Here is a 14,828-nt window from a genome sequence, read left to right on the forward strand (position 1 = left end):
GGCTTATCTTATGAAGAGAGGTTGACTGAGCTCAGACTTTTTTCATTGGAGAAAAGGAGGAGGAGAGGGGACCTAATTGAGGTATACAAGATAATGAGAGGCATAGATAGAGTCGATAGCCAGAGACTATTTCTCAGGGCAGAAATAGCTAACACGAGGGGTCGTAGTTTTAAGCTGGTTGGAGGAAAGTATAGAGAGGATGTCAGAGGCGGGTTCTTTACACAGAGTTGTGAGTGCATGGAATGCGTTGCCAGCAGCAGTTGTCGAAGCAAGGTCATTGGGGACACTTAAGAGACTGCTGGACATGCATATGGTCACAAAAATTTGAGGATGCATACATGAGGATCATTGGTCAGCATGACATCGTGGGCTGAAGGGCCTGTTTTGTGCTGTTCTGTTCTAAGTTCTAATCAGGAACTACCCTACCATCCTCAATGAATGTTGGTGCCACACAGTTATTTTTATTTTACTCATTTGTTAGATGTGGGAATTGTTGGCTGGCCAATGTTTACTACCCTTCCCTAGCTGCCCTTGAACTGAGTGGCTTGCAGTTAAGTGCAGTTAAGAGTCAGCAGCTGCATTGCTGTGGGTCTGGAGTTGCATGTAGGCCAGACAAGGTGAGGATGGCAAATTTCCTTCCCTGAGGGACAGTAATGAACCAGATGGGTTTTCCTGACAGTCAGTGATGGTTTCATGGTCATCAGTAGATTATTAATTCCAGATTTTCTTCATCTAATTCAAATTCCACCATCTGCCCTGGTGGGATTTGAACCTGGGGTTCCCTAGAACATTAGCCAAGCTTTTGGTTTACAGGTTTTATGATAATGCCACTAGGCCAGTTCCTCGCCCCTAAAGGCGAGATATAAGGTATTCATACTGCACCTGACAGAATATGGTATGAAGGAATTTCAGCAAAATTGAAGACAATGGCAGTCAGAGAAATGACAGCCCTCACTGGTTAGATTAGGATAGGTGCTTTGATTGTGGACACCAATGCCTAAACTCTTCAGATTAGTTCTCTCGGCCCAGCCATCTTCAGCTGCTCCATCGAAGGCCTTCTGTCTGTCATATAGTCAGAAGTGGAGATGTTCACTGATGAATGAACGCCACACTAATTCTCAGAAACTAAAGTAATCTTCCTATACACCAAGACCTGGCCTACACCCAGGCTTGGACTGCAGAATTGGGAACTAATTCAAACTATTTAAATGTCAAGGAATGGCAGTCTCCTAATAAGAGAGAATCTAACCATCTCCCCTTGACATACAGTGCTATTAACCCCACTATCAGCATCCTGTGGCTTATAATCGACCAGAAACTAATGAAAGCAGCTGTATAAATACTGTGACTACAAGTGGCCAAAAATTCTTCAGTGAACCGTTCACTTCCTGACTCCCCAAAGCTTGTCCACTATCGACAAATCATGAGAAAAGTGTTTGAAGTACTCTCCACTCGCATGTGTGCAGCTCTAACAAGGTGCGAGAAGCTCAATAACATCCAGAATGAAGCAACTGAGCTCAATGGGCCCCACACCTACCACATTAAGCTTGCACTCCCTTCACAAGGGAACCACAGTGACAGCAGTGTGTGCCAACTACAAGATGCAAGGGGATTAAGACCTCAGGGATAGAAGTCCTCAGAGTGTGATGGTCAATCATGGGTCCATTCCACTGGTGACATGGTGGCAGCAGAGATCAAGTCCAACCCCATCCTGCCTAATGATGTTACCTTAATGCCCTGGAGCATAAGATGTCACCTCGCCATTCACTTCTGAGGCAATTCCAGGATTTTGACTCCCTAACAGCGCTGTGAGTGTACAATGTGGACCTCAGTGATTTCTAAAGCCAACTGACAACCACCAAAGATAATTAGGAACGGGCAACAAATGTCAGTAGCTCTCGTGCTCTTAAATGAAAGATAAAGAAATAGATAAATTGGTATCTGCTGTCTTTTTGTCATGATGCCAAAGAGGTGATGGCCTTGGAGCCATGGGTGCAATTTTCCCCTCCCTTGAGGTGATGATAAGGGGGACTAATTGGGCGAGTTGGCCCTGGAGAGATGCTTACTCTCCTTGCCATCTCAACAATTCAGTGTTGGGCAGGAAGGTCTTTGGAGACTTTCTATCCTTTCCAGAATAAGGCCCTTTCAAGGGTCAATGGGTGGGTCTCAGCTCGCCACCTTCTCAGTGACCTCCCATGGTGGTTAAGAAAAGTTCCCAGACTAGGTAAGTAGTGTCACCTACTTGCCACATGGGAGTTGCGGATCCTCCATGTGCCCCAGTCTGAGGACAATAACAGACACAGGCAGGAGGTCCAAGGGAGTTGACCAAGGAAAGCCAGCCAGCCCATTCTCCCTCCACCCCACCCCACCCCCCCCAACCTCACCAGTCCTTATTTGATCCCCTGCAACTGCCACACTCCAAGAAGTGAGAGAGCAGGACCTGTCTCCTCACCATCTGATCCCCTGAAGAGCAGCCTCTGCCCGATTTAGCCTTTATAACCCAGAAGCTGCCACCTCTGACTGGTAGCAGTTGATGAGCCAGTTTGACACTGGAGACCACAGAGAAACTTGCTTGTTACTACTTAACTCTCTGAATGTTGCACAGCCTGGCAAGCTTTCTTGGCAGTGGGATAGGTGCTTAGTCAGCACTTAACAAGTCCATACATTGCCTGACAAAGGGAAAATCTCCTCCCATAGATCTGGCTGCTGACCACTTCATGTCATGTCAAGAACTTTTTGCTTACAATGCCTGTGGTCTTGGCATTTATTGCAGTTGCGTTGCGAATTAGTTACCCTATCTCTGTTTGGGCCCACTTGCTCAGTTCTGGGCCAGAATGATTGGATTTGGTTTCGGGTTTAGAACATGTACTTTGTTTCTGTTGGCGCTGATTCCTGGCTTGGATATACATTTGCTACTGGCATTCACCTGGAACTAAAGAACAGTAAAAACCAATATTATTATTTCTTTTCCTTTGGGAAGCAGTTTTAGTGCTTGAAATTCCGATGCCAAAAATGAACCAGCAAATGACAGGCAAATGAATATATGTTGGGTGTTGGTTAATGTTGCATTATTTGATGGGCTTGGGTGTAGTGTACATCTCCAGTTGTTTTTGGCTCCAGCATAAGATCAGTGAACAACTTAATGCAGCTGCAAATAAGAGATGGGGAAACAAGTGAGATTTAAATTACGGAGATGGATTGAAGGATTTGAATGATCCCAAAATTTCTTGATGGAAACCTTGAGAGGAAATTTTAAAAATCTTACTGAAATGAGTGAAAGGGGCTAACAATGAGAGAGTAGTTGGTGTAAGGAGATGTCTAGAAATCAGAAATTCGGTGCAAAAACCCACCAAGGCCAAAGGAAGCTCACTAGCAGATTTTGTGTTCTCTTAATGGTAATTCTGGATAATATTTATTGTTTTAGCTGAAAATAATGACTTGAATCGCCAGCTGGAGGAGGCGGAGAGTAAAATAGGTCAACTTAGCAGGTCAAAGATCATTTTGACATCACAGTGTGAAGACTTGAAAAAGCAGGTCGATGAAGAATCGAAGGTAATTTATGGATTGTCTGCAATGTACAGTTCTCAACTGTTTTTTGGTTTTTCGCTACTGTGTGTGTGTGTGTGTGTGTGTGAGAAAATATTAGTGAATAAAGAAACAGTGATATTTTGCTGGAATTCTGCTTCACGCAAAAGTAGGCAAGAATTCATCTGGAGTTAAAAATCATTGCTCCTCCATAATCCTGAAGTATTACTTCTATAAAATGCCTCACATATTCCAAAATATAAAATTAGTGTGGAAGCAAGCCACTCGGTCCATTAAGTCTTCACTGACCCTCTGGAGAGCATCCAAACCAGACCCATCCCCACTACCCTATGCCTGTAACCGTGCATTTACCATGGCTAACCCACCTGACCTACTCATCACCCATTTTAAGCTCTGAGAGACATCAAGCAGCCCAGTCACCCTTGAATCGAGTGACTCCTTAATCAGTCTTTGAGTGCCATTTAAAGCCAAACTTAGAACGGCAGTTTTTCAGAAGGAGCATAATATTTTTCAGGACCCTTTTAGCCATTTCAGGGAGCTCCTATCCAGTTTCTGAAGCTCAGGTGCTAATTATCAGATGTGAATTGAGAGTGTTTACCTAAAGCTCATTTATAGCATTGACCCAAAATGTGTTTATGATGGGAGAGGCTATGATTTCTGTTGAACAACTAGTGAGCTGAGTTGAATGCTCAGCCTCCTCTATCATGGTCTTTGCATTTTGAGTTTTATTGCATTCTGGTTAAATCTTTCTCTTTCTATGTTACTTAATAAAAACACACGATCATGAGAGGGTTTCATTGCATGAACTTAACTGTTGATATGGTTCTTCTCCAGATTGCTCATAGCCATTGATTCTACCAGCTGTGAATCACCTTTTGCAGTTGACCCTCAGAGGCTGATCATGTAAACATTGCACCTCATTCCTTTTGCAATTCTCTCTCAGAAGCTTGTTATCTCAGAGCTTTGCAGAGGTTTTCTCTTGACCCTGCTTAGGATCTCTTCCTCCCACAAGCTTCCTTTCAACTTTTGCCTTTTGCTTCAAGTTGAGCCCTCAAAAGCATTGGGACAGAGAGTTCATACAAACCCATCAATCCTCTGGCCTCTGAATCTTTGAAGCTGTTTCTGACAGGCTCCCAGGCCTTGGGAATGAGAGGGGAGGTTTGCTGTAACAATTGTCCGAGGCTTGGAGCAGTGTGTCAATCAGTTAGATTTTGTGCCACAGCATTGAAAATAAAGATGTTTCCTCTTGACGGAGAGATCAGAGAGGTCACCCATTAAAGGCAGTGTTGAGACTTTAATTCCCTGAGGAGTGAGAGCCTTTGTGACCCTGTTCTGCAGAGAGCAGTAGAGGCAGGTCATTTAATTATATTCAATGCAAAGCTGAGTAGATTCCTGACTACCAAGAGACTTGGAGTCATTGGAAATATGGAGTTTTGACCACAATCCATCATTGGTCAGGGGATGTGGTGGTACAGTTGCCTTGATCCTAGCCAAGTAATCCAGAGCCCCAGGTTGATGTTCTGATTTGAATCCCAGTTGGACAGATGGTGAAGTTTGAATTAAATAAAATATCTGTAATAAAAAGCAAGCCTAGTGGCAACCATGTAATCACTATCAATTGTCACTAAAAATCTCCCTCATTCATAACTGTCCTTTGGGGAAGGAAATCTGTCCTGTTTACTAGGTCTGGCCTACATGTGATTCCAGATCCACAGCAATGAGTTTGACTCCAAATGCTCTCTGAAACAGTCCTAGCAAGCCACTCAGTGCACAATTAGGGACAGGCAATAAATGCTGGCCCACCGACTGATACCCATATCTTGTGAATGAATAGAACAGAAAGGTTATTGAACAGTGGAGAGACTTGCTCCTGCTCTTTATGTGTATGTTTGTAAAATTATTGGCCAGGTTTAGCAGCTTTAAGAATGTAAATCCCCCTCTGACATTAGCCATGTATCTCAAGTAACTGACTTTGAAATACAAAAGCTCAGAAGCGCCTAATTTTATCACCCAATGTGACAAGTAGGGTTAGGATGGAATGTAACTCAATTCTAACTTTGCCCAATTTTCTGCTCCAAATTTAGCCAATAGAAGGTGTGAGAGGCATAATCTTCGATAGAGAGAGCATTATTTGTAAATCTTGGACAAGTGACGCAGCAGTGTCATACCAGAGAAATGAGATTTGAGGACTGAAGCAAAATCATCAAGGGTTGTTCTATTTCGGGAACTGAGACAAGCTTCTGGCACTGTGCAGTTCCCTGGTCAGGATCATGATAATATCTCTCACATTTGAGGGCGACAGCTAAGTCTGGGAAGAGAAATAGAGGCAGGAGATCGGAGATAGGGGACAAGCCCTCTTTGGAGGGTCAGTGTGGACTTGTTGGGCCGAAGGGCCTGTTTGCAAACTGTAGGGAATTTAATTTAATCTAATCTAAGCCCATGACGTGCTTTAGAGCCAGCAAGATCACTCCTGTCCCTTCTAATGCTAAAATACCATGTTTCTGCTTTGAATGCCAGAATATCTCGGAGAGCAGTTGAGGCAGGCTGCCTATATTGCTTTCCATTGTTACTTTCAATGGATGGAAAATAAGGAGGGAGCCGAAGTTCTGAAATTCTCCAATGTGTGCCCCAGTTGCGCAAGATCAGTGCTGACAACTTCCACACAATGTTTATGGTAGCAACTTGGAGCCAGATGTCATCTTGGTTCTGACTCATTTAGTTTTCATAACAATTCATTACAAAGGCTTCAGAGAGACGGACCTTTATTTCCCTGTGCCTCGTCCAAGTTTAAAACTGTTTCTCGTAAATGCAAAGACTCTGTCCCTTTACGAACCATTTTGACAGGCCAGAAGTAAAAGAATTGAAAACTGGACCTACCAAGTGGAAGCAATGGAACTAATTCTTAAAAGAAAATAGCAATTGCAAGGCTGTGCTCTACTGCTGGCAGAAGTCCTTATTGGACTGGAGCACAAGACATAGAAATGGGGCTCTTGTGGTGCACTGGCAGCATCGCCACCTCTGAGGCAGCAGGTTTGGGTTCAGGTCTGACCAGTCCCCAGCACCCCCTCCCATTCTATACAGATTGATTCAAAGCATATAAAAATGGGACTGCAGTATGCTAACACTGTTTCCCACTCCTACTGTAGACCATGGAACACCTACGTTGAAATTATCACGAACTCTCATTGCTTTGTTTACATTCAGGTTTTTTTAAAAAAAAATTTTTTCAACACCCTGCTCCAACATGTAATGACATACAGGAGCAGATGGGTCTTAAACTGGGGCCTCGTAGCCCAGAGTTACAGGCATCTGATATTTTTTTAAACGATTGGCAATCATTTCTTTCAATTAGGGATGGGTGTTAAATGAGTGCTTTTGTTCCGTTGGCAGAGACTGCAGTGTTTAACTACTTCCTAACGTCAATTGCACACGTATGTATTATTTTCAAAAGCTACACAATAGCAGCCTGAGGTTATGATGATGAAACCTCCAGCGTGTTGTAAAAGTGCAATGTCCATCTTGTCAGTGTACATGTTTGACCTTAACATTGTTTCTCATTTCAGTTGAAGAGCACAATGGCTCTGAGCCTCTCAAGTGCCAAGCATGACAATGAGCTGCTAAAGGAACAAGTTGAAGAGGAGCAGGAGAGTAAATCTGAACTGCAGAGGCTCATCTCCAAATTAAACAGTGAGGTCACCCACTGGCGGACGCGCTATGAGACTGATGCTATTCAGAGGACTGATGAGCTTGAAGAATCTAAGTGAGTGCTGTGGTTTGTTATCAGATACCCTAAAATGAAATCAACCCAAGAGGCGGATTTTGCAATCCCTTGTGGCTTGGAGTAATAAAAATTGTGCAATAAAATTTAAATGTCATTTAATTGTTAACATAAATCCTGAAGTGCTACAGCAAGAAACATCAGTATTTGAAGCTGAATTTTCATAATCTGGTGCATGTTATTTAGAAACTGGGTGACAATGGTATTAGGGTTCTGAATAAACATTTCATTCTGAACATTACAAACCCCTGCAGTTACGGCAGCACATTGTATTTGTTTGATCCACAGTTCGGCCTTTGAGCTTTTTGCTGCTTAACTGACACGTTAGCCAAAATTAGGGTAAAGATTGCTCTAATGAAAGCTTTGATGAATTTGTAGAAGAACTGTGTAGTACGAGAAAATGCTTGAGTTGACAACCCCTCAACATTAAAGAACATTCATGACTTTTGATAATTTCCTCACGAGAACACTTCAGAGAACTTAAAACTATGAATTAATGTCTCTTTAAGATTTAAGTCCCTTTTAGGAAGTTTGAGAGAAAAGTGCATTTTTAATCAAAGAAGCTTTTGATTCAAAATTTAAGATAGCTTGAAGATCTAAGTAAAGTTCAATTGGCATGCAATACCCAACATTAGAATGTTACTTGAGTTGAAGAGTTAGAGATTAAGACAGAAGTATATGGAAAAAGACAAAAATTCAAAGAATTAAACCTGGAAACTTACTAGAAGACAAGACAATGTATTAACTATTATGAAGCATGAAATTGTTGAGTTAAATATGACTTGACGATTGAAGTCTTATGTTTAAAAATTGGCTGGACTTAACAGGCTGTGTTGCTTACAAGGAAGCAGAGTGCTTTTAAGAGCTGTCATTTGTCACAGCCATATTATGTAGAAAGACGTGGTCAATGTTTAATTTGAAAAAGAACTGTGGGTGAGACTTTAAATTTACCAATGTTTTTCATTCCAGTTCATCATTAGCATAACTACCTTGAGGTCTGAGCAGTTGGGGTAAAATCAAATTACAAACATGATAATTGGAGATCAGAATTGGGGAGGATAGCCTGAACTATTAATTGCTTGAGATTAGCATGTGATTAACTGCTTTACATAGTAGAGATCATCTTGGATTAGTATCTAATAACTATATCCTGTGCTAAACTTTGGACTCAATTAACCATTTAATTAAAATTTTAAAGCAAAATGTTTAAAGAAAGCTCAATGCTTTTGTTTCTTGTTTGGTGGTCTCTCCTAAAACAAAATGGTCATGTGTTTTCCGTGTTTTACTGGAAGTATTCATTTCACATCTCAAACCGAACAAAGTCTGCAAGGATGTATCTTGCGAAAAGACAGTCCCGGTAAAACAGATGTGACAGGGTCTTGAAGTTTTTGATGAATTTTGGTTCTTGATGCAAAGAGGATATGGAGTCAGAAATCCAGGATTGCAAACAGTCTAATCCATTTGTCTTGTTATTTGAGTGATTCACTGACACGTACAAATGGGGAGATGGTGCTCTGATGTCACTTCCTCCATCTTGGTATCAGGATTGACGATCCAGCTGCCCTGAGCGCGCTCACAGCGCTGGGAAGAGTATGATGCAAAGCCGTGTTTACAGGCTGTAAACAAGGCCTTCGAAATCACACTGCCCTCCTCGGTTTTACCTGGGCAAGAGATGTGTTTGTCTACAAAGCAAGGAACACCATTGTGGCTCTTGGTGGTAAACCAAGCAAGACTCGTGTTATTTGGGGTGAAGTGACCCATGCTCATGTAAACAGAAGCATGGTACTGCAAAGTTCAGCAGTAACCTGACCGCTAAAGCTATTGGGCCTAGGATCCATGTGATGCTCTACCCATCAAGGATCTAACACACAGCTGTGCATAAATTGACAATAAACCGTAAAATGATTTTTTAGAAAAATCTAATGTCACTGGACTAGTAATCCAGAGGTCAAGATTAATGCTGTGGGGACCATTGATTTAAAATCCTACCACAACGGCTGGTGGAATTTAAGTTAAATTGAATTGAAATGAAGCTAGCAACTGAGAGACTATCTGTGATCATCATTAAAACAAATTGACCTACTAAGTGGCCTATATATGACTCCAAATCCATAATAATGTGGTTGACTGTTGGCCCTCCTGAAATAGCCTACAGGTCACATTGAAAGAATTAAAACAGAGACATCCACAATGCCCGTAATCCAAAAATTGTGAACATATCTTTTAGAAAGGGGGGAGCTACCATGCCATTTAGCACAGCTTCAAATTGTTCTTCTCATCTCCACATTCACTCCCTCTCCAACCCCATCGCCAAATTAAAATTAATAATCTTATCCCTCGATACGTCCTTCTGCACTTCTCTCAAGCTAACTCCTGATCTAACATGGCACACAAAAAAATCTGAAGAAATAGAGGCTTGACGAAACCAAAGTCATAGCCACAAAGAAAATTTGCCCAAAATTCAGATTCCTGGTCCTGAATCATTTGAGAAGACGCCAATCCAAAATTTAGTGAATGAAATCCTTTCAGGTTCATCGTTAAGAACGAATGCCAGATGCCTGTAAGCAGCAATTCCTTAAGGACTGGAGTTTTACGGGATAACTTTATTCGAGTGCGCACACTGCCTCTGCCAAATCATGCAAAGGTTTTGCTTTCAGGATCCGAGAAACACAACAATTAAACACACTCCTTTCCTCCTTTTAAGAGAAGCTTTGAAATAGTAGGTCTTTTGAGTGGTAATTGGGATATTCCTAATGTTGTGCTCAGCGAGGTTGCAGCCAGTACGATTTCTAATCGCAAGAGCTTCCTTCCATGTAATTATGGCTCAGCTGATTATTCCACTCCACCATCTGCTCTCAGTCAGGTCTTTCAGATTTATATTGTGTGTGTCGCGAAGGCATCTCTCGAGATCAAAGCAATTGATTGTACTGACTGTCAGCCATTGGAATCAAACATCTTGCAGATTGTTCTGGCTTTCATGATCAAAGTAATACTCAGAAGGAAAGTTGGCTGCTTTCCACTGCATACTGGAGAAATACTCGAGAGATATTTTTGCACACGCATTGTATGTCTATTTTCTTATTTCATGGTGCACGCTGTGATAGTTTTGGATGCATTTGTTTTAACTACATCCACCGCAAAAGGATAATCATTAATTGACTATAAAATATGTATCCTTTAGATCAATTTTTCTTCATTTAGGTGTAAGGTTAGTATTTTCGTGTTGGCTACGATGATCAGTGAGAAACAGATTGCGCATGACCTGGGTCGATACTATATCCCATTAATTAGAGGATAAGTTGCTATGGTAACCAATATATGTAACCAGAAGAACAAAACTGTACTGGAAAAGAGGGTGCAGAAGCTATGAGAAAGAAAATAGAATCATAAAAGCTCCACAGTGTGGAAACAGGCTATTTGGCCCATCGAGTCCAAACCGACCCTCTGAAGACCTCACCACCCAAATTCGCCCCTCAACCCATCCTCATAATCTTGCATTTCCCATGGCTGATCTACCTAAACTGCACATCCCTGGACACTATATGGGTAATTTCCCATGACCAATCCACCAAGCCTGCAAATCTTTGGACTGTGGCAGGAAACTGGAACACCCACAGGAAACTCTCTCAGGCATGGTGGGAATGTGCAAATTCCATACAGATAGTCACCTGAGAGTGGAATCGAACACTGGTCCCAAGTGCTATGAGGCAACTGTACTAACCAATGAGCCATCATGCCATCCTACAGAGCCTTTCGCAATCTGCTGATGCTCAGTAGTACTTAATGGACAAAGAGAGTGAAGTGTAGTGACTATTGTAGTGTAGCACCTACAGCAAGATCTAATATGGTTACAATCATAAACAGTTTAAAATGGTGTTTGAAGGCTAAATGTTGGCCAAGACACTGGAGGATACTTCTTGACTTTTCTTCAGAGTGCCATGGGCTCTTTTATTTTCACCTAAGGTCTAAATTTTTCGCAAAACAGGCCCATTGGCAGTACCTCAGTACTGTACTGAGATGTTTCCTTGAATTACGTCCTCACGTTACAGGATTGTCCCGAGTCCATAACCACCTCACAAAGGAGAAATTGTCACTGGGCTAAAATCCTGGCATTCCCGCGATAAGGACATTCTGGGTCAGTCCACAGCACATGGACTGCAGCAGCTCATCACCACCTTCTCAAGGGGCAACCTAGATTGGGCAATAGCTGCTGGTCAGCTAGCAGCCCCCACATCACATGAATGATTTTTTTTAAAAAAAGTTCTATGATATCACCTAAGACAACAGAAGAATAATGTACAGCACAGTAGCAAACAGGGCCAGGACAAACCTTTACAATCGGTTCCCCTTCCCTTTTGTAATCTGTCTAGTTTCTTCTGAAAATTTGTCCACACACTCTACCTCCCTTTATATTTTTACAACAAGTTCACCAACTTCTGAAAATAGCTAAATTGAAATGTTTTGTGCAACTTCAAGGCTAAGCTTGATCTGGTACACCCAGCCTCCTTCAGTTGTTTTATCAAAAATCTACTGTGCACAATGAAGTCAGACGTAGAAATATTCACTCATGACTGCACAGTGTTCAGTACCAATCAGATCTCCTTAGATACTGTCCAAATGCAACAAGATCTGGACTATACCCAAGTTTGGTCTGACAACTGGCAAATAACATTCAAACCACCCAACTGCCAGGCAATAACCATTTCCAACAAGACAGAATCTAACCATCACATTCAGTAGTATTATCATTTTGAATTCCACCACTACCAACAACCTGGAGGTTACCATTGACCAGACTAATATTGCAGCAGATAACTCACCTCCTGAATCCCAAAGCCTGCCCACTCTCTACATGTCAGGAGTATGATTGATTACTCACTACTTGCCTAGTTGTGTGCAGCTCCAACAATATGCAAGACGCTTGAAACCGTGATTGGCACCACGTCCACAAATGTCCGCGCCTTCTTACAACATGCGCTCCCTCCACCACTGATGCAGAGAAGCAGAAGCATTTGACAGCACTTTCCAAACTGCAACTACTACCATCTAGAAGGACAAGGGAAGTAGAGAAATGGGAGTACCACTACCCTCCAAGCTACTCACCATCCTGACTTGGAAGTTTATCACTGTCCCATCATTGTCACTGGGTCAAAATCCTGCAACTTCCTCTCTAATGGCATTGTGGATCAACCTACACCAATGGACTGCAGCAAGCGAGAAGCTGTCATGGACAAGACCAAAACACCCCAAACTATTCAGAAGGTAGTCCAGACCCTACCTTTTCCCACTTTTCAAGGTAGATGTATGTTGTTGCATTTCAAATGCAATTCAGTTGGTCAAGCTACTAGATTTAAAGCAAAGCACTACTCAGACACGACAGTTAAAATACAACAAAAGAAATAAGGAATTGGAATAACTTAACTCTGTTGGAAAACTTAACAGAATAATAGATACAATAACTATTACTAATTAACTGTTCCAGTATAGTAAGATCCTATAAACGTACCTTTGGCAAAAGGCAAATTCAGAAAAAAAACTGTCTTACGTGTAACTCCAGTAGCCCAGGGGGAAAACACCAAGAGAACTCAGAGTGTAGCAGCTGGGAGAGATTTCCTGCAGCTTCCAATTCTGCTGAGACCCAGCAACAACGGCTGAAAGTTAAAGCTAAAACTCTTGGGTTGTGTAGGAACTTGGCCACACCCATTCAGGTTACTTCTGTTGTTCCAACCTTTTTAAAAAAGCAAACCCCAAGACCTTACGAGCTGTTTATTCTAGTCACTCTGGTAGACAGCTCGTTATCTCTGCTTTAAAACCTCTCTTTAAAAAAACCTAGGACAAAATTCACCTCTTTAAAGCCACAATATCATCCCACAGGCAACACAGCACTGCCTACTCAAGGGCAATTAGCGACGAGTAAAAATTACTGCTATACCAGTGAAGCCCTTGTTGCATGAATGTATAAAATATTTAAAACTGGGTTGTGGAAATTCTGCCAGCCTTGAATATATTATCAAGTTCAAATTCTCTGTTGTATTAAGTATTTTCAATAATTCAGAATGTCTCCCTTAATCCTTTATTCTCTTAAAGCCATATGCAGTTCTGACTTGCAGCAATATCGGTGATCCTCTACTGTCGCTGGGTAAAAGATCTGGGAGGCACCTTCACAAAAGCAGCTCACCTCTTCTCAAAGGCCATTAAAGATGGACAAGCTGATGACACTCACATCCGAGGACTGAGTTTATAAAAGGCTCAGTTTGTTTGCCCATTTCCTGTTCATGTCTTTGCCAGGATATCTTTCTCATTGCTGTACTCACCAGCATTTCACAGTGCACAAACTAGTTTGTCACCTCTTGGGGAAATTGTGCTTTGTTCCTCTGGTTGTCCATTTGGTTTGTTTTCTTACTGTTACCACTAAGGTTGGCGTCAGTGAAAACTGATAAGATCACAGAATGGCGACAGCACAGAAGGATATTCTTTGGCCCATCATGTCTGCGCTGGCTTTCCAACTGAGCAGTACTCCTGGTGCCATTCCTATTGCCAATTTCCTTTTATACCTGTACATTATTCCTTTGCAGATAATAATCCCACTCCCTCTTGAATGCCTTGATTGAACCTTATGTCCTGTGGCACATTTCTGCTTGCTAGCGGTGACATTCATTCAGTCTCTGCAACTGAGAGGAATGTCTACACTTTGTGCTGTTTGGAATTATCTTGAATTTCTTGTTGTTTTCACCATTGCAACCACTCCATCAGTCAGTCAAATTGCTGACTTGTCAGCGCCTTTTGTATAAATTGTTCTCATCATTGTTGTGTTTGTCCTGATGAGTGTAAGATGAAAAGCTTTGGCAACTCATCTCTCTTTTCAGCAATATTTAACGTACATACTACTGAGTAATGATTTGTGATCTGTTGGGTGCTTTCTATCGTCACTTGGCCTGGTTCTTGCTTCTCAAGGTCCTTTTGAAAATGATGCTTAGCCAGGTTCTTAAATATCATGCACTGGGCTCGGTTTTAAATCTGTGCAAGTGGGCTTTGAGTGAGTCAAAATCTTCTGAGCCTGTGTCTTGTCCACCTTTTAACTTCTGCAGTCTATCAATGAACACTTTTGTTGAAATTCAGTGATATATCTACCTCTGAGTCTCTCTGCAGACAGGCCCAACAAGTGGAGACCCGACTTCTTGCTATGAAATCTGGGTGAACATTCGGTGGGACATTTGCAGTTGTTGGGCATTGTGTCCCTCCCCCACCCCCCACTCCACAATTGAATAGATTATGGGAGCAGGGTTCCAATGGGGATGTTGGCCATCTCTCACAAGGCCACCTTTTGTTGCCTGTCTATAATTGCCCACATATCTATAATTACCCAAAGTGGCTTTCGGGACCTTTTCAGAGTGCAGTTGTGAATTAACCACATTACTGAAGTCACATCCTCAGTGGGAGATTCCCTTCTCTTGACGCAGCACAATGCTAAAGGCTATGACTGCTCTCAGTCCCAAGGAGGAAT

General features: G+C 42.0%; 1 protein-coding gene and 1 pseudogene across 12 annotated transcripts in view; both read left to right on the forward strand.

The window, feature by feature from the left end:
- LOC122562023 (putative uncharacterized protein MYH16) overlaps positions 1–14,828 on the forward strand; it is a 276,206-nt gene that overhangs the window by 222,981 nt on the left and 38,397 nt on the right. For all 12 annotated transcript variants that reach the window (XM_088000458.1, XM_088000463.1, XM_088000459.1 and 9 more), the window contains 2 exons: positions 3,425–3,552; positions 7,110–7,306. In XM_088000458.1, the coding sequence (XP_087856584.1) occupies positions 3,425–3,552; positions 7,110–7,306 (325 nt within the window). The remainder of the gene's footprint in view (positions 1–3,424; positions 3,553–7,109; positions 7,307–14,828) is intronic.
- LOC122561938 (large ribosomal subunit protein eL33 pseudogene) lies at positions 8,656–9,189 on the forward strand (annotated as a pseudogene).

This window comes from Chiloscyllium plagiosum, unplaced genomic scaffold (genome assembly GCF_037043375.1).
Source record: "Chiloscyllium plagiosum isolate Xiang-an unplaced genomic scaffold, Cpla_swu_hap1 HiC_scaffold_25, whole genome shotgun sequence".
NCBI classification, from domain to species: Eukaryota; Metazoa; Chordata; class Chondrichthyes; order Orectolobiformes; family Hemiscylliidae; genus Chiloscyllium; species Chiloscyllium plagiosum.